This window comes from Fistularia commersonii, chromosome 28, assembly GCF_037954325.1.
Source record: "Fistularia commersonii isolate RoL2024-O1a breed Wild chromosome 28, RoL_Fcom_v1.0, whole genome shotgun sequence".
NCBI lineage: Eukaryota > Metazoa > Chordata > Actinopteri > Syngnathiformes > Fistulariidae > Fistularia > Fistularia commersonii.
Genome location: NC_141311.1, coordinates 7,261,365 through 7,274,239, shown reverse-complemented (window position 1 = coordinate 7,274,239; position 12,875 = coordinate 7,261,365). Strand labels below are relative to the sequence as shown.

The 12,875-nt window shown below is 46.4% G+C and overlaps 1 protein-coding gene across 1 annotated transcript in view; it reads right to left on the bottom strand.

Annotated features, from left to right (window-relative positions):
• LOC147217390 (inactive phospholipase C-like protein 2) overlaps positions 1-9,732 on the bottom strand; it is a 67,290-nt gene extending 57,558 nt beyond the window's left edge. Inside the window, exon 1 of the mRNA XM_086175498.1 lies at positions 9,294-9,732. Coding sequence (XP_086031624.1) covers positions 9,294-9,608 — 315 coding nt within the window. The 5' untranslated portion in view covers positions 9,609-9,732. The remainder of the gene's footprint in view (positions 1-9,293) is intronic.
• Between the last annotated feature and the right edge of the window lie 3,143 nt (positions 9,733-12,875).

Here is a 12,875-nt window from a genome sequence, read left to right as displayed (position 1 = left end):
ACGAGAAGAACAGCTGAGGCAAAGAGAAGGAAAAACACTGGGGTTTACAACAATCGGGACGTGTGCCTAATATTTTGATCATTTTTCCGAGGCGTGGGCAGATTACCGAAACTTCTAGTTAGCGGGACACAAAATTAGGACAAAGGGTAGAGGTACGAGTTGCATCACTTCCTTCGGTTGCTTCGGCAGTTATTACTTTCCTCTTCATGTTGGTTTTTAAAGAAGCAGGAGTTGAAGCCATCGTCTTTTCTTGCCATTAACAGCCGGGATCGTCCTTCTGTTTTCTGTGGAAAAGCTGTTGCGTACTTGGACGCCTGCAAATCTCACATTAATATCCATCAGCTTCGCACCCCCTGTGTTGCCGTGACTCCTACTGAAAGTGACCATGCGCGTGCAAAAAAATTGTGTCCTAATTCATCCATCACACTCTTTGCCTCTCCTAATCACTCCTCCTGTGCCCTGATGTCACGCGCAGCGGTGACTGGACCGAACCATCCTTGAATGCCGCAGGAGAAGGGGAAGACAGTGACGGTAACAGTGAAACTAACCTAAAGTCGTTCGCTGGTCTCGCAGACCCTGGTGGCCGCCCCCAGAGAAGCGTCCATACATGAATAGTCAATAAACATTTGAGCACCCTTGTTATAATGCATCCAATTAGTGCTTATTGTTCAGTACTACGCTGTCTTTACTGGATATAATACTGGATATATGCCAAAAGCGAAAATAGGGTTGATGAAGGGAAAAGCGAAAGTTCTCGCTGTGCATGCCATCCAAATGCACACAGTAAGACAAAGTGAGAGCGAGTGTTTGTCGTCCGTATGTGGCCCTGTGACTGATAGGCTAACAGTACGGGTTGTGCCCTGCCCCTCAACGAATATCTGCGTCCCGCTTGGACTTGTGTGCAGGATTAGCAGTATACTGTATGAATAAATGAGCAATTGGATGACACTGACATGATAATCTGACATCACATGCCATCATAACCCATAGCCAAATAAACAAGTAACATATATGCTCGGTAACTAAATGCCCAATGGGAATTTATAGGAATTTATAGGGAAAAACGGGATCATGCAAACAAAATATTGCTCTGTTATCATATAATTATACATAATTATAAATATTACTTGAACTCTTCACATCATCACTAGCAATTCTACCACAAGGAAATCGTGACCCCCCCCTCCCCCCCGCTAAAAACACACCCCATGGTTTTTCAATCAGATCAATTATTCTTGTCTGACGGCCTCTTTTTGTCTGATTTGACACACAAGTAATTGAGGTTCCGGGTCAAGTCATTATCCTTGAAGGGAATAAAAGAGGAGAAGGGATTAGGAAACTTTAGCCAACCCAGCCCCCATGCGACACGAGCCATGTGCGACACAAGGACGGGACAAACTACACTGGCTTGATTCTTCCCTTAATTACCATTAAAGGGAAAGAAAAATGAAGTGTGGAAGCAGCTGCCCATAATATTTTGAGCTTGCGTCAAAGTGAAGCACCGAATGAATCATTGCAATCTAATTGACTTTTGTTGACTTGAAGACCTTGAGTAGGTTGGTTTTGACAAACCAATGTCAGTGTTTTTGTCACGAGCCGAATTCACTGTTGATGCAACGTACCAGGTCTGATCCAAAACATGAATAATTTCTTTTCATTCTGTTCTCAATTCTCTGCCCTGCAAATCAAGTTTGATATATGTTTATACGTGAGCGAAACTTTTAGGGCGGCTGCCTCCAAAAGGCCTGATAATGACTTGACATCATCACGGCAGTTAAGCGGTCGAGCCAGTGCCGAGCCAGTGCCAACCGCATCCCAGTGGGAGGCACAGCAGCAAGTCATCAGCATAACAGAGAAAAGATACACATATATATATATATATATATATATATATATATATAAAGAAAGAAAGAATTGGAGTGCATGTGTCACAAAATTGAGTGGGAGGGGCGCCTCCTAATCTACTTTGCTGTCTGAAAACAGTACTGTCACTCAGTTTTTAGCATCAGCAAATAAGAATGAGCCATTTGGCATCTGTTTTTGTAATTTTTCACAGAAGCTAGATTTACTGGGCTCTACTGTGTAAGTTTGGCTCCAATGTAAGCGAAAAATTGGTCCGCGCAAAGACAGATCTGTAACATTGATATCGAGATTCAAGATTCTAATATATATCTGCAAATAAGACAAGAGTGTGCGGCGCAATACATCCCAGGGCAAGGATTAATATTAACGGCCTGAATTGGTTAATACCTCTGTCTTTGAGTTGCTGACCGGCGGATTTCGTGTGCGGCACTTAATCGCCTCTTCTGCAAAACACCGTGATCTCAAGCACCCGCAGTGACTGCTTTCACTCTTCAATTTTTTAGGCAAGCCAGGAGTCTCACTGGAGCAGAGGACAAGCAGAGCAGAGCGGGTAAGTGGGCCTTATGTGAACGTTCACAGGAGAATCTCCTCTCAGGTGCCTTGTGATTTGTTTCCATCCCCAGTGGGGACCTGGGCGACACCAAAGCGACTGCAGACCGACTGGAAATATCTGGCCCAACTGGAGTAGAAGTGAAGGTCATGAAAGCCTTGATTTACAATTCATGCCGGAATAAATGTAGCCACTGATGTTTCTACAGGTACTGTGATTTCTGTGAGATAATGTTTGCGAGAGCCTTCCGAAGCAATGGCTGATATAAAATTGGTCTCCGGCTGGCATACGTGATGCATCTCAAGAGAGATTTTCTTTTGCCAGGGTCTACGTGGACAGCAACAAAATCAGAGTCGTCAGCAGCAACTGCAGCAGAAGCATGATAAGATAGATATAAGGTGCGTGACAGCTGCCCAAAATGCATTTTAAACCAGGTATAACCAGGTTGAAACTCCTGCAAGTATCCCTCTATCCCCTCCCGATCGAGATCGATCCAGGCTATTTGAGTTATTATTAAAAGCAGAAAATCAATGGGACAGTTAGCGATAATCGTGTGGTGGCCGGCGGCCACAAATAAATACCGTGAAAGTGTGTGCATGAGGGAAAAAAAAAAGGATTATTGACACAAATTGTGCGAGCTTTTGACATATCAGAAAAAGTTGATGCTTCCTGGCTGGTTGTTCATTTGTAGAATCATTATTACTTTTTCACGCATAATAAATCAGTAGTTTAAAAGGTTTGTGACACCTTAGTGGCTCGGGAATAACAAAGCCTCTCATAACATTGTTTTATTGACCACAATCTACTTACATTCATCCATCTTCTACCGCTTATCCCGCACTCAGGGTCGCGGGCGAGAGGTGGGGTACACCCTGGACTGGTCGCCAGTCAAACGCAGGACCATACACAAAGACAGACAACGTTCACTCACTCATTTGGGCAATTTATCCCAATTTTTTCCAACTAAACTTCTGCGTGCTGGCACAGTAGTTAGCGCTCGGCCACACAGCATGAAGGACCCTGGTTCCATTCCAACAAGCGGACCTTTCTGTGTGGAGTTTGCATGTTCTCCCCGTGTCTGCGGGGGTTTTCTTCGCTTTCCTCCCACAATCCAAAAAGAACAATCTACTTACATATCTAATCAAATACCACTCAAGACCAAAACAACTTAACAGCTATGTTATAAACTAGAAGTATCTCAAAAGAGTATTTCTGGGAATGACAGTTTTACGAGGTATATGAAATATACACCACCTGCCAGGCTGGATCAAAACACGTGTAAATCACAGCTTTCTTTTGTTTAAATTCACTGTGGTGGGATGTTAATCACTCCGGTTCTGGATTTGTTTTCACGGCTCTCTGGACAAGTGTTTCCCTGCGAGGGGCTGACCTTTAAAAAATTGTTTATATTCTCGCTCCCTTTTTGGCTCCGTGTGGCGGATTCGCATGCACAGGGGCCCGTTTCTGTAACCGCTTGTACGGATTTGAGACACTCGGCCAAAATCGTGATGCAATGATTCAGCACACCATTGGCGCTTCACATCTTGCGCCGCCTCATGAACAATGCCGTGCAGGCCGTCACCCTCCAAAAAACATCCGAGCGTGCAATATGGAGTGCTGCTGCGGCTACTGCTGGAGACTCGTGTCAAATCTTTAAGGTGACATGGCTTCACTTTTTTATTTTTTGAATCTCTATCCATATTCCATTAACTTAAATTAAATTTCTAGATAGAGCTCTTTCTCTGCAAAAAGCCCATGATTTAAGCAGCCAGGCGTAGATAGGCTCTTATTCCAAATCTCATCACCATCATCGTCTGAGATGATCCCACAGTATGTAATCGGCGTTATTGGGTCAGGATTGCACTGAGATGTCCTCAGGCCCCCAGAGGATCAACCAAATGTCACGTTACAGGGACAGCAGCAGCAGACAGGAGCAGTCAGGTGGAGGGATGCATCCCGAGAGGAAATCTAAATCTCCTGTCCGACAGCTACCTCTCAATCCTGGAATGAGACGGGGATCCTTGTTCGTGTGAAAAATTAGCAACAGACAACACTGTGAATGTGTTGTACCTTGTGCTGGTCAATTTCCTGAAAGGAAATATACAGCAGGCAAAACACGTTCTTCTTCCTTTTTTCTGATGCAAGATAAAATAGAAGAATTCTGCACTGATTTGTAGTCCTTTAACGACTAGTGCTCCTTCCTGCTCCCTAAAACATGGTCCGCCATTTTTCCACTTTGGGAAACTCAATAAAGAGTTACATTTCGGGACAATTTCTTGCGCATTTTGCAGAATAACTGGTCTATAACTGGCCTCTCTTTTCGGCTTGAGGAACACGTCCATATGTTTGTCTTAGAATAGGGTGCCTGTCGCTCGTGTAATTTGAATAAATGTGGCCATGACAATTATGAAAGAGACATATTAAAAACCAAAAACATAAAACCAAAATATCTTCAGGATGCCATTTGGAAACATTGCATTTAATCTCTCATCATACTGTAGAGAGAGAAAAATGAATCCTCAAAATTGACAGTGAATGACCTTCATCCAAAAATTCAGTCTGATAGCAATAATTAGCAAAATGCCTAAAAGCTACAGTGTGACTGGGTGATGCAATTTTATTTTATTTTTTTTTCCTGTTTAAATCAACTGCTTAACTGAACATCATGGTATGCGAGGAGAGTAGAGGCGTTTATAAAACTGGCAGAATTGTCTTTGACACTTGTAACTGCAATATTTTAGTGCTAATGGGTAACTGTGTATGTTAAAAGAAGAATATCTTTTCTCCAGGATTTTAACGTCCCAGATCCAGCTTTGGGATAAACATACATGAATGTAAGGGGGGAGCGAGGCGTTGCCAGGATTTACTCCCCTAACAAGTCAAACCTAAATGCATGTTTACATTTGGTTTTACAATCTGTCTTGGGATGAACAGCAGAAATCTCTAAACGCAAGGCACATTATGACCCTAATAATGTCTGACCACGGATCTTGTGTAGCGTAAACACTTATTCGTCCAGAACAATCCACTACGTAGGATCCTTTGGAAATTCAAAATATGCCATGCCAGTCTGGTATGATTATTCTGATACTGAGAAAAACAACAACAAAGAAAGTAGCGACACTCTCTTGAGGACACCGATGGTGAAAGCAAAGTAAAACACCAGTGTATCTGCAGTGTCTCTCTATTCCTCTGGGACGTGACTGGAAAACCATTTCACTGTTAGCTGGGTTTTAGCAGATGTTTTGTGGCAGACGCCGTCTTGTGCTGCTCTTAGTGCCATGCCCTTTCCCCGTTCTACAGCGTCCCTGGGCTTTAGAAGCCGCTGTTAATCGACTGTGTTGCCGCCTTCAGTTGCTGAGGACCTTAGATAAAGTTTACAGAGGACGTGTGTTGACTATTCCTCAGTCTCCGCAAAACCTAACCAGAACCGGACAAGCGAAGAGACAGAGGCCATATTTTTTGGTAAACGAACTATTTTCTCAATGCCTTATGAAAGTTTTTCTGTGACAGGGGAGAAAATATCTGAGGTAGCTGGTGTGTTTCTATGAATGATGTAAGCAAACAAAGGCCAATGATGATGTCTCCTTATGAGGAAAAGAAAAATCCCCAAAACAAGTTGGAGTGAAAATGCTAATGCTGTTTCTAATTTTTAACATCGTACAAAATAAACAGTGATTTTATTAATCCCAAGAACACCACCAACAATACAATAAAAACCCGAAAGGACAGAAGGCATTTGGGAAGGACAGACACAGGTAGCCGTCACGCTTGCGTATGAAGGGCAGATGCATCCCAACACTCATGGAAGTAGAGAGCGGAAACCGATGGGCAAGAGAACCCGATGCAGGAGAGACTGGCGGCCATGTGATGTCTATTGATCTCCAGCTGGCGCTGACAGACTAATGTTTTCCCTTTGGTTTCCATTACTTCCTACGCGACAAGGAAATGTGATTCCCCCCCCCCAGCATCTCCTAAAATAATAGCTTGACCCTTTACATCTATCGTTAAGGTTTAAGACTTTGCTTAAAAATTATATTAAGGCGAATGTCTTGCAGATTCCGTGATGGGACAATGTGGTCATTAGACTCCTGGTTTTCTCTCTGCTGTTAGTCGGGTTCCTCCGTCCAACAGCCAGGCTGGAGCCAGCGTTGCAGCTGTCCACAGTCCAGTGTTACATAACAAGGCTGCATCACCCCCAGCCCCCCCGAGCCACTTTGCAGCCTCTCCACCATGACACTGTCACCCTTGTGAGAGATGACAAGCGCAAAAAATTAAGACGCCCCCCCTTAATGGGTAGACACACAAACTCCTGCTCTTTTAAGATGTACTTGTTATAGGCCAAGTTAACTAGGCAATATGCAGCTATAATTACTTATTTGCCTCTCTGTTCCCATGGACCCGCAATCCCTTCACCTTTTCAACCTCTATATAAAGGCCAAAATAAGAAGAGTGCCGATGCGGGTGAAGCTGCAAACGAACAAAGCGGAAACTACCACGGCCACTTTCTTTCATAGAGTGACTGTCATTCACGATATGCTTTTGAAAACGCGGAATACTGCAATGTGCAGAAGACGTAGCACACCATGTCCAAAGCCAAAGAACCTATGAGTGATCAAATAGGCCCCATTACATGAACAGGATGTCCGAGATGTGACTGACTTGGTGCAGGAGAACAGCTGAAATGAGAATATTCAGTGGGATGAGCACCAAATACATATGTTTCCCGTCTCGCCTTGAAATTAACATAGCTTGGCTGCCTCTTTAAATCACCGGGGAGACGAACGGCGGCAGCCCTGGATGCCGTCGCATCGCATTGACTGCAACAAAGGCGATCGCTTTCTCGTCACACATGAAGCTACTGAGGCGTGCAAGGACACCGGCTTTCACCGATCACCAAGACGTGACACCTTATCCTCCGTCGCTCTTGTTTTGGTATTCCCAAAGCGGTGCAACCCTCCTAAACAGGATTCATTAAAGAGCAGCAGGATGCAAAGATTTAAACCGTCCGCCTCCTCCCTGCTTGCCGCGAGTGAGCGTCCTCTGTCACGCTGTAGCTTATTGAGTGCCTGCAGAGATTTCATGTCGACACCAGTGTCTCATACTGTGCTCTTACAGTACTGATTAAATTACAGACCAATCAACAGACATTAGCAGTGTAGCAGTTTATAACGGTCAGATGCTAGCAGTTAGCTTCAGGTCCCCATCTCGTGTTACACTGACTCAGATCCTGTTAGGTTTATTGAATCACCCGAAGTTCTACCTGGACAGTTGACTTACTGAGCAGGTCCACTCGAAGGAATATTCCACTGAGCCATAATACCGAAAAATAAATAAAATTATCAGTCAAATTTGCGTCCGCTGCTACTCAACAGTAGTTGTTTTTGCAATTATTATTATTTATTATTATCATTATTTGCCATTACTGCCAGGTTCTTGCAGGAGCTCTCCATCGCACAAGACCAATATATGTCCGAGTCATGGCGAATCCGGTAAAACTGCCAACTATTTTATATTTTAATAACTGGAGGTCAAGACCAGACCTCTGAAAAAGCACATGTAACAAAAACATCTTTGGATTTTCAGCTGTCACCTGAAAATCCGCCAAAACAGTGGTGATCAGCATTTGATTTTGCAACGATGGAGAAGCTCTTGTGAGGGGCAGCGATACACCGGGCACTGCAGCCTCTCTGCATCAGTAACAGGAGCTTTCCCTCGCCCTGTTGGGAGGCGGCTAGGATTTTCTGTGCATTGTCGCAGCATCAGATTTCATATATACTTTTTAAAGAAAACAGCAAACACTTAGGTAGAAGTTATCAATAATGAGCCGAAAAGTGAAAAAGAACAAGCTAAGTCTGCTAAATTTGCCATCCGGCAGATTTCGACCAGAGGCAGATTGTGCATGTGGACGCCCGTGCACAATGTTTGATGGAGTGAGAACTGTTTTTGCCCAGCACTTCAGGGAATCCAATAATGTGGCTAACAACCAAGAAAAGAGAAAATGTGTCAGTTGCTCAGCAAACTACAACTGATATAACAGAATGCAACCCCCCCCCCCAACCCCATGATACAGCCTGTCAAACACAAGACATTCCTGAGGTCTGAAATCATCATGCAACAAAACATGCAACATAAATATAAAGCGAACATACAATGCGGGCTATTCAGATACTAGCCATTAATTAGCCCACAATAATGGGTCCAGCTCTTTGGCATGTATAGCTCCACGGATGTTGATCAATTGTTAATCAGGCAAACAAACATTTTACCACACACAGATATACACACACACCAAAGAAACAACTGATGTTCCATTTCTGCATTATTTGATCACGACAATGTTTTTTTTTTTGTTGTTGTTGTGGTCCCGCCGTAGTATGGTTAATTGTTAATAATACATAAATTCAGCTGTTGAGTGGGTGTGCTGCTGAGCTATGACATCCACAGTTGTAGTTTACACTAAGCGGTATCAGTGGGTTCAGTGAAAATTAGGAATCCTACAAAGGCCAAATAGACTCTGTGCCTACACACTTCTTGTTTTGGTGCCTCCGTTAGTTTGAATTTGTTTTCGTTTTGACCCCAAAACAGCAACAGCTGCAGCAGAAACCCTGCTCTGAGTCATTTTAGATGAGAGACTAACAGAAGTGTGTGTGTGTCTGTGTGTGTGTGTGTGTGTGTGTGTGTTTGTTTAACTGGAGGTAATTCCCAGATTGATTATCTCGTTGTGGAAAACTTCTAAGGAGATTTGGTAAAGTAGCTTAATTCTCATTTATTCTGGGCACCCATTAAAACTCTGGAGTCCTGGAGGTCTGAGGATCACCGTGAGGAGCCTCCGGTGTGAAGTCACCTTGACAAGAGGAATTAATAACCGGCCACCGACCTTCATGATGCCGCAAGGTGTGTTTCCGCCTCCTTGACTTCTCTCGGCGGAATTATCGCGGCTGCCGCTGCCGATCCGCGGGCTGGCGTTGCCGTGCTCCCGGTGCCGTCCGTTGGCGTAAACTCCCTCGGCCCCGTAGCCCTGGGCAGCGGCCGACACCTCCAAGTACGCCCGGGCGCCGGTGGTGGGAGGCGGCGCGGCGGCGGCGGCGTCGCCGGCGATCCCCGGGGCGACGGTCGCACCCTGAGCCGGCGGGGCGCCGATGGCATCCGGGAGGCGTCCCGACGCGGCATCCGAAGCGTGGACCCCGGCCATGGTCTCACAGCAGAGCTCGCTCCCGCGCCACGCCGGAACAGCCCATGGTGTCGATGCGTTGCGGTGCAGTGCGGTGCGGTGCGGTGGGGACTTGTTGATGTCCGGTGCGGATCGGCTTCCTCACCGCCGCCGGACCGGCATGGGAGCGCCGCGAGTCGGGAGCTCCGCGTTAAATAACGAGCAAGTGTGTGTGTGTGTGTGTGTGTGTGTGTGTGTGTGTGTGTGTACGCGTGCCCCTCCTCCTCTTTCTCACCGCACGCGACCTCCTAGCTCTCCGGATGTGCGGCTCACTTACAAACGGCTCCCGGCTCGCGGCTCCCCCGCGCGCACCTCCGTGCTCACGCGCCGCTCTCTCGTGTCCTCGTGCCCGCCAACGTGTCCCCGCTCGCCGCGAGGCTCCGCCGCGCACATCGCCCGCACCGTCCCGCACACCCCGCAGCGCCGGCCAGAGCCTCCCCGCCTCGCTCGCGTCCGCGGGACAAATTCAAGAGCGCCAGCGCGCAGCCGCAATACACCCGCCTGACGCTCGCGCGCGGAAGTTTTTGATTCGGCGCGCGAGCGCGAGTGAGAGCGTGCGCGCGCGCGCCGCCTCCTCCATCCGGCGGTTTCAAGCAGAGGCTGGAAAACACGCGGGTTTTTTTACGACGAAAAGTTGTGTTTGACGATTAAAATAACTTTAGATTCATTTCCCCTTGTTTTATATGTGCTTTTTTTTAAATAATATCCATGTGTTTGATCATTTAAAAAAAGCAAATCAGTGCAGACAGAACAATTACAATTTTGATTTATTTTATTGATAACTAATATTTTTGTATCAATCAAACATCAACATCAACAGGCTGTTTTTGTTATATGTTTCTGTGACCAAAGCATCAAATATTGCAAATCGGATTGCAAGAAGCACATTTCGTGAAGACACCGTTGAAGTCCATTTGCAAACACCATGACGTCCCCATTGCAACATCTTTATGTTTTGAGAGCAAGCGAAGACGTGTGTTACTTGAATCTGCAGAGACATTCTGCAGCCGCGCAGCGTCGGCTGATCACATGTGAACAAACTGGCTGGTCATTTCTGAAATATCAATCCATTGTGGTTTGTATGTTTGGGATAGTGATGTTTATCTTGGGCGCCGCATTGGTGCACCGGTCGGCCCCTTGGTTCCAACCCGGTTCCTGTCCTTGGTTCATTCATCATTCATGCCGCTAATCCTGCACTCATGGTTATGGAGAGTAGAGGGGGTGCTGGAGCCTATCCCGGCTGTCATTGGTTCAGGGGCGGCTTGATCAGTCAGGGCCACTTACAAACATCCTCTCTTTCAACTACACGTCTGGACAATTTAGGGTCTCCAATGAACCCCCTGCATGTTTTTGAGCTGTGGGAGGAAACCGGAGAACCAGGGGGCCTCCCGCATGACACGGGGGAGGACATGCAAACTCAACCCGAAAAAAAAAAGGCCCCCTGCCAGAATCCAACCGAGGACCTTCTCGCTGTTAGGCGGAGGCGCTTACAACTGAGCCACCGAGCCGCCTTGATCCCTTCCTGAAAACTATAACTTGTATAAATTGTCCCTGTAATTGGCCAGCTTGAATCCTGCCTCCAACCTCAGGGCATCGCCTCCCTCCACCCAAAGCTGCTTTGATACTCTGCTGAAACCAGCAAAATCAAACACTGCACCCTCCCTTCAGACCCTGGTTCTTATGAGCTCTCCCAGGCAAATATTAGAGCAAATCGTGTTACTACGGAAGTTGTTTTTTAAGGTGATTTAACAGAAGTGTCAATATCAAGCATTCATTTAGGATTTCTTTCAGCAGCCAGCCTCCCCCCTCCCACAATTGAACCCAAGGAAGCTTTTTGTAATCAAACTCGCGATTACTTCCAGAGAGAGTGCTTTCGGAAACTTCAAGATCGGCAATATCCAATGTAAATTTGAAATAACTGTTGGCAGAGGCTTGAATTAAGAGCACCTTTATGCACCACTGAATATTACATACTGTTTTGCAGCTGCCACTCACTTGTGTTTAGGATGCCTCACACCCAATGAGGAACACATGGATTTACCCACCTCTGCAATCAATCTTCATTAAAAACGCAAAGATTTTCTTTTGCCGCCTCTCCTCCAATAGGTGTTCATTTGAAGACAGCCGGCAGGGTAAGGAGAGACTCAGTAGTTAGTATCTAAAGGGACGCCGAGGAGCAGGAAGCTCCCGGAGGCCAAGGCAAACCGGCAGGGGAAGATGGGATGGGACTGGATATGAATCTCACGGCGAGATGGAATAACGCGCCCCCTCCCTTCCTACAACCCCTTTTATAACCCGCTAAACAGGCAAATCGAATCAAGGGCCACTTTATGCGAAAGGAGTCACGCGGCGGCAGGAAGAGCGTAAGTCTGGCAACGCTGGCTGAAAATAACTGGAAAAAAAACAGGATCCAATGTATGCACACAATATAAAGACAGCTGGCGAAAAGAGAGACCGTGCAGAAAAGTGCAACACCCACTTGATACACAGCAGGTTTGACCCGCAGTTCTGTCATGTGTTTTATCAGAGGGTGGGCCATCGCTGGAAGTTAACGGCGGTTCGTGCCGCTTGGTGGGTATTTCCACAGGAGGCAGAGCTCGGGGATAGTAATCTAGGGTCGACGCACGGGGACCCTTGATCGTGTTAATCACCGACGTCGACTCGCAGACGAATGAGCATCATTGTGAATGTTTCAAGGTCGGGCGGAGGCGTGCCAAAGACTGATCTGAGTGAAGGAACGAAGAATCCGTTGGTAGATTGAGACGGTAAATGTCCAGGAAAAGCAGAAGAGAGAGATTTAATGCCTCAGTCCTTTCCTTGCACTTTCTCGCCGTTACCCCCCCTTCTTCCCTTGAGATCTCCCAGGGTCATGTATAATGCATTCTCAGAAATAATTTAGCCAAAGTTCTGCTTTTAAAAGCCGCCCGCCTGGCCCAGTTGTCTCAGCTTAACGTGAGAGGGGGCTCTGACGACCGCTCCCCAAACTCAAACGTCAGCTCCACGCGACAGGCGTGACAACAGCTGATCCTGTAACGACGGCCCTCCCGCCATCCACCTGCACACCCACACACACACACATACACACACACACGCAAGCGCACACATACAAACAGACTGTGAAGGACTGTGGAGCATGGCTTTCGTCAGCGAAGATGTTACAATGTAGATTCCCGTTCACCTCAGTGGGGTTAACAGAACCCAAACTAAGTGAATGAGAGAGAACGCGTCTCCTCGCTCCCCGAGTCCTAA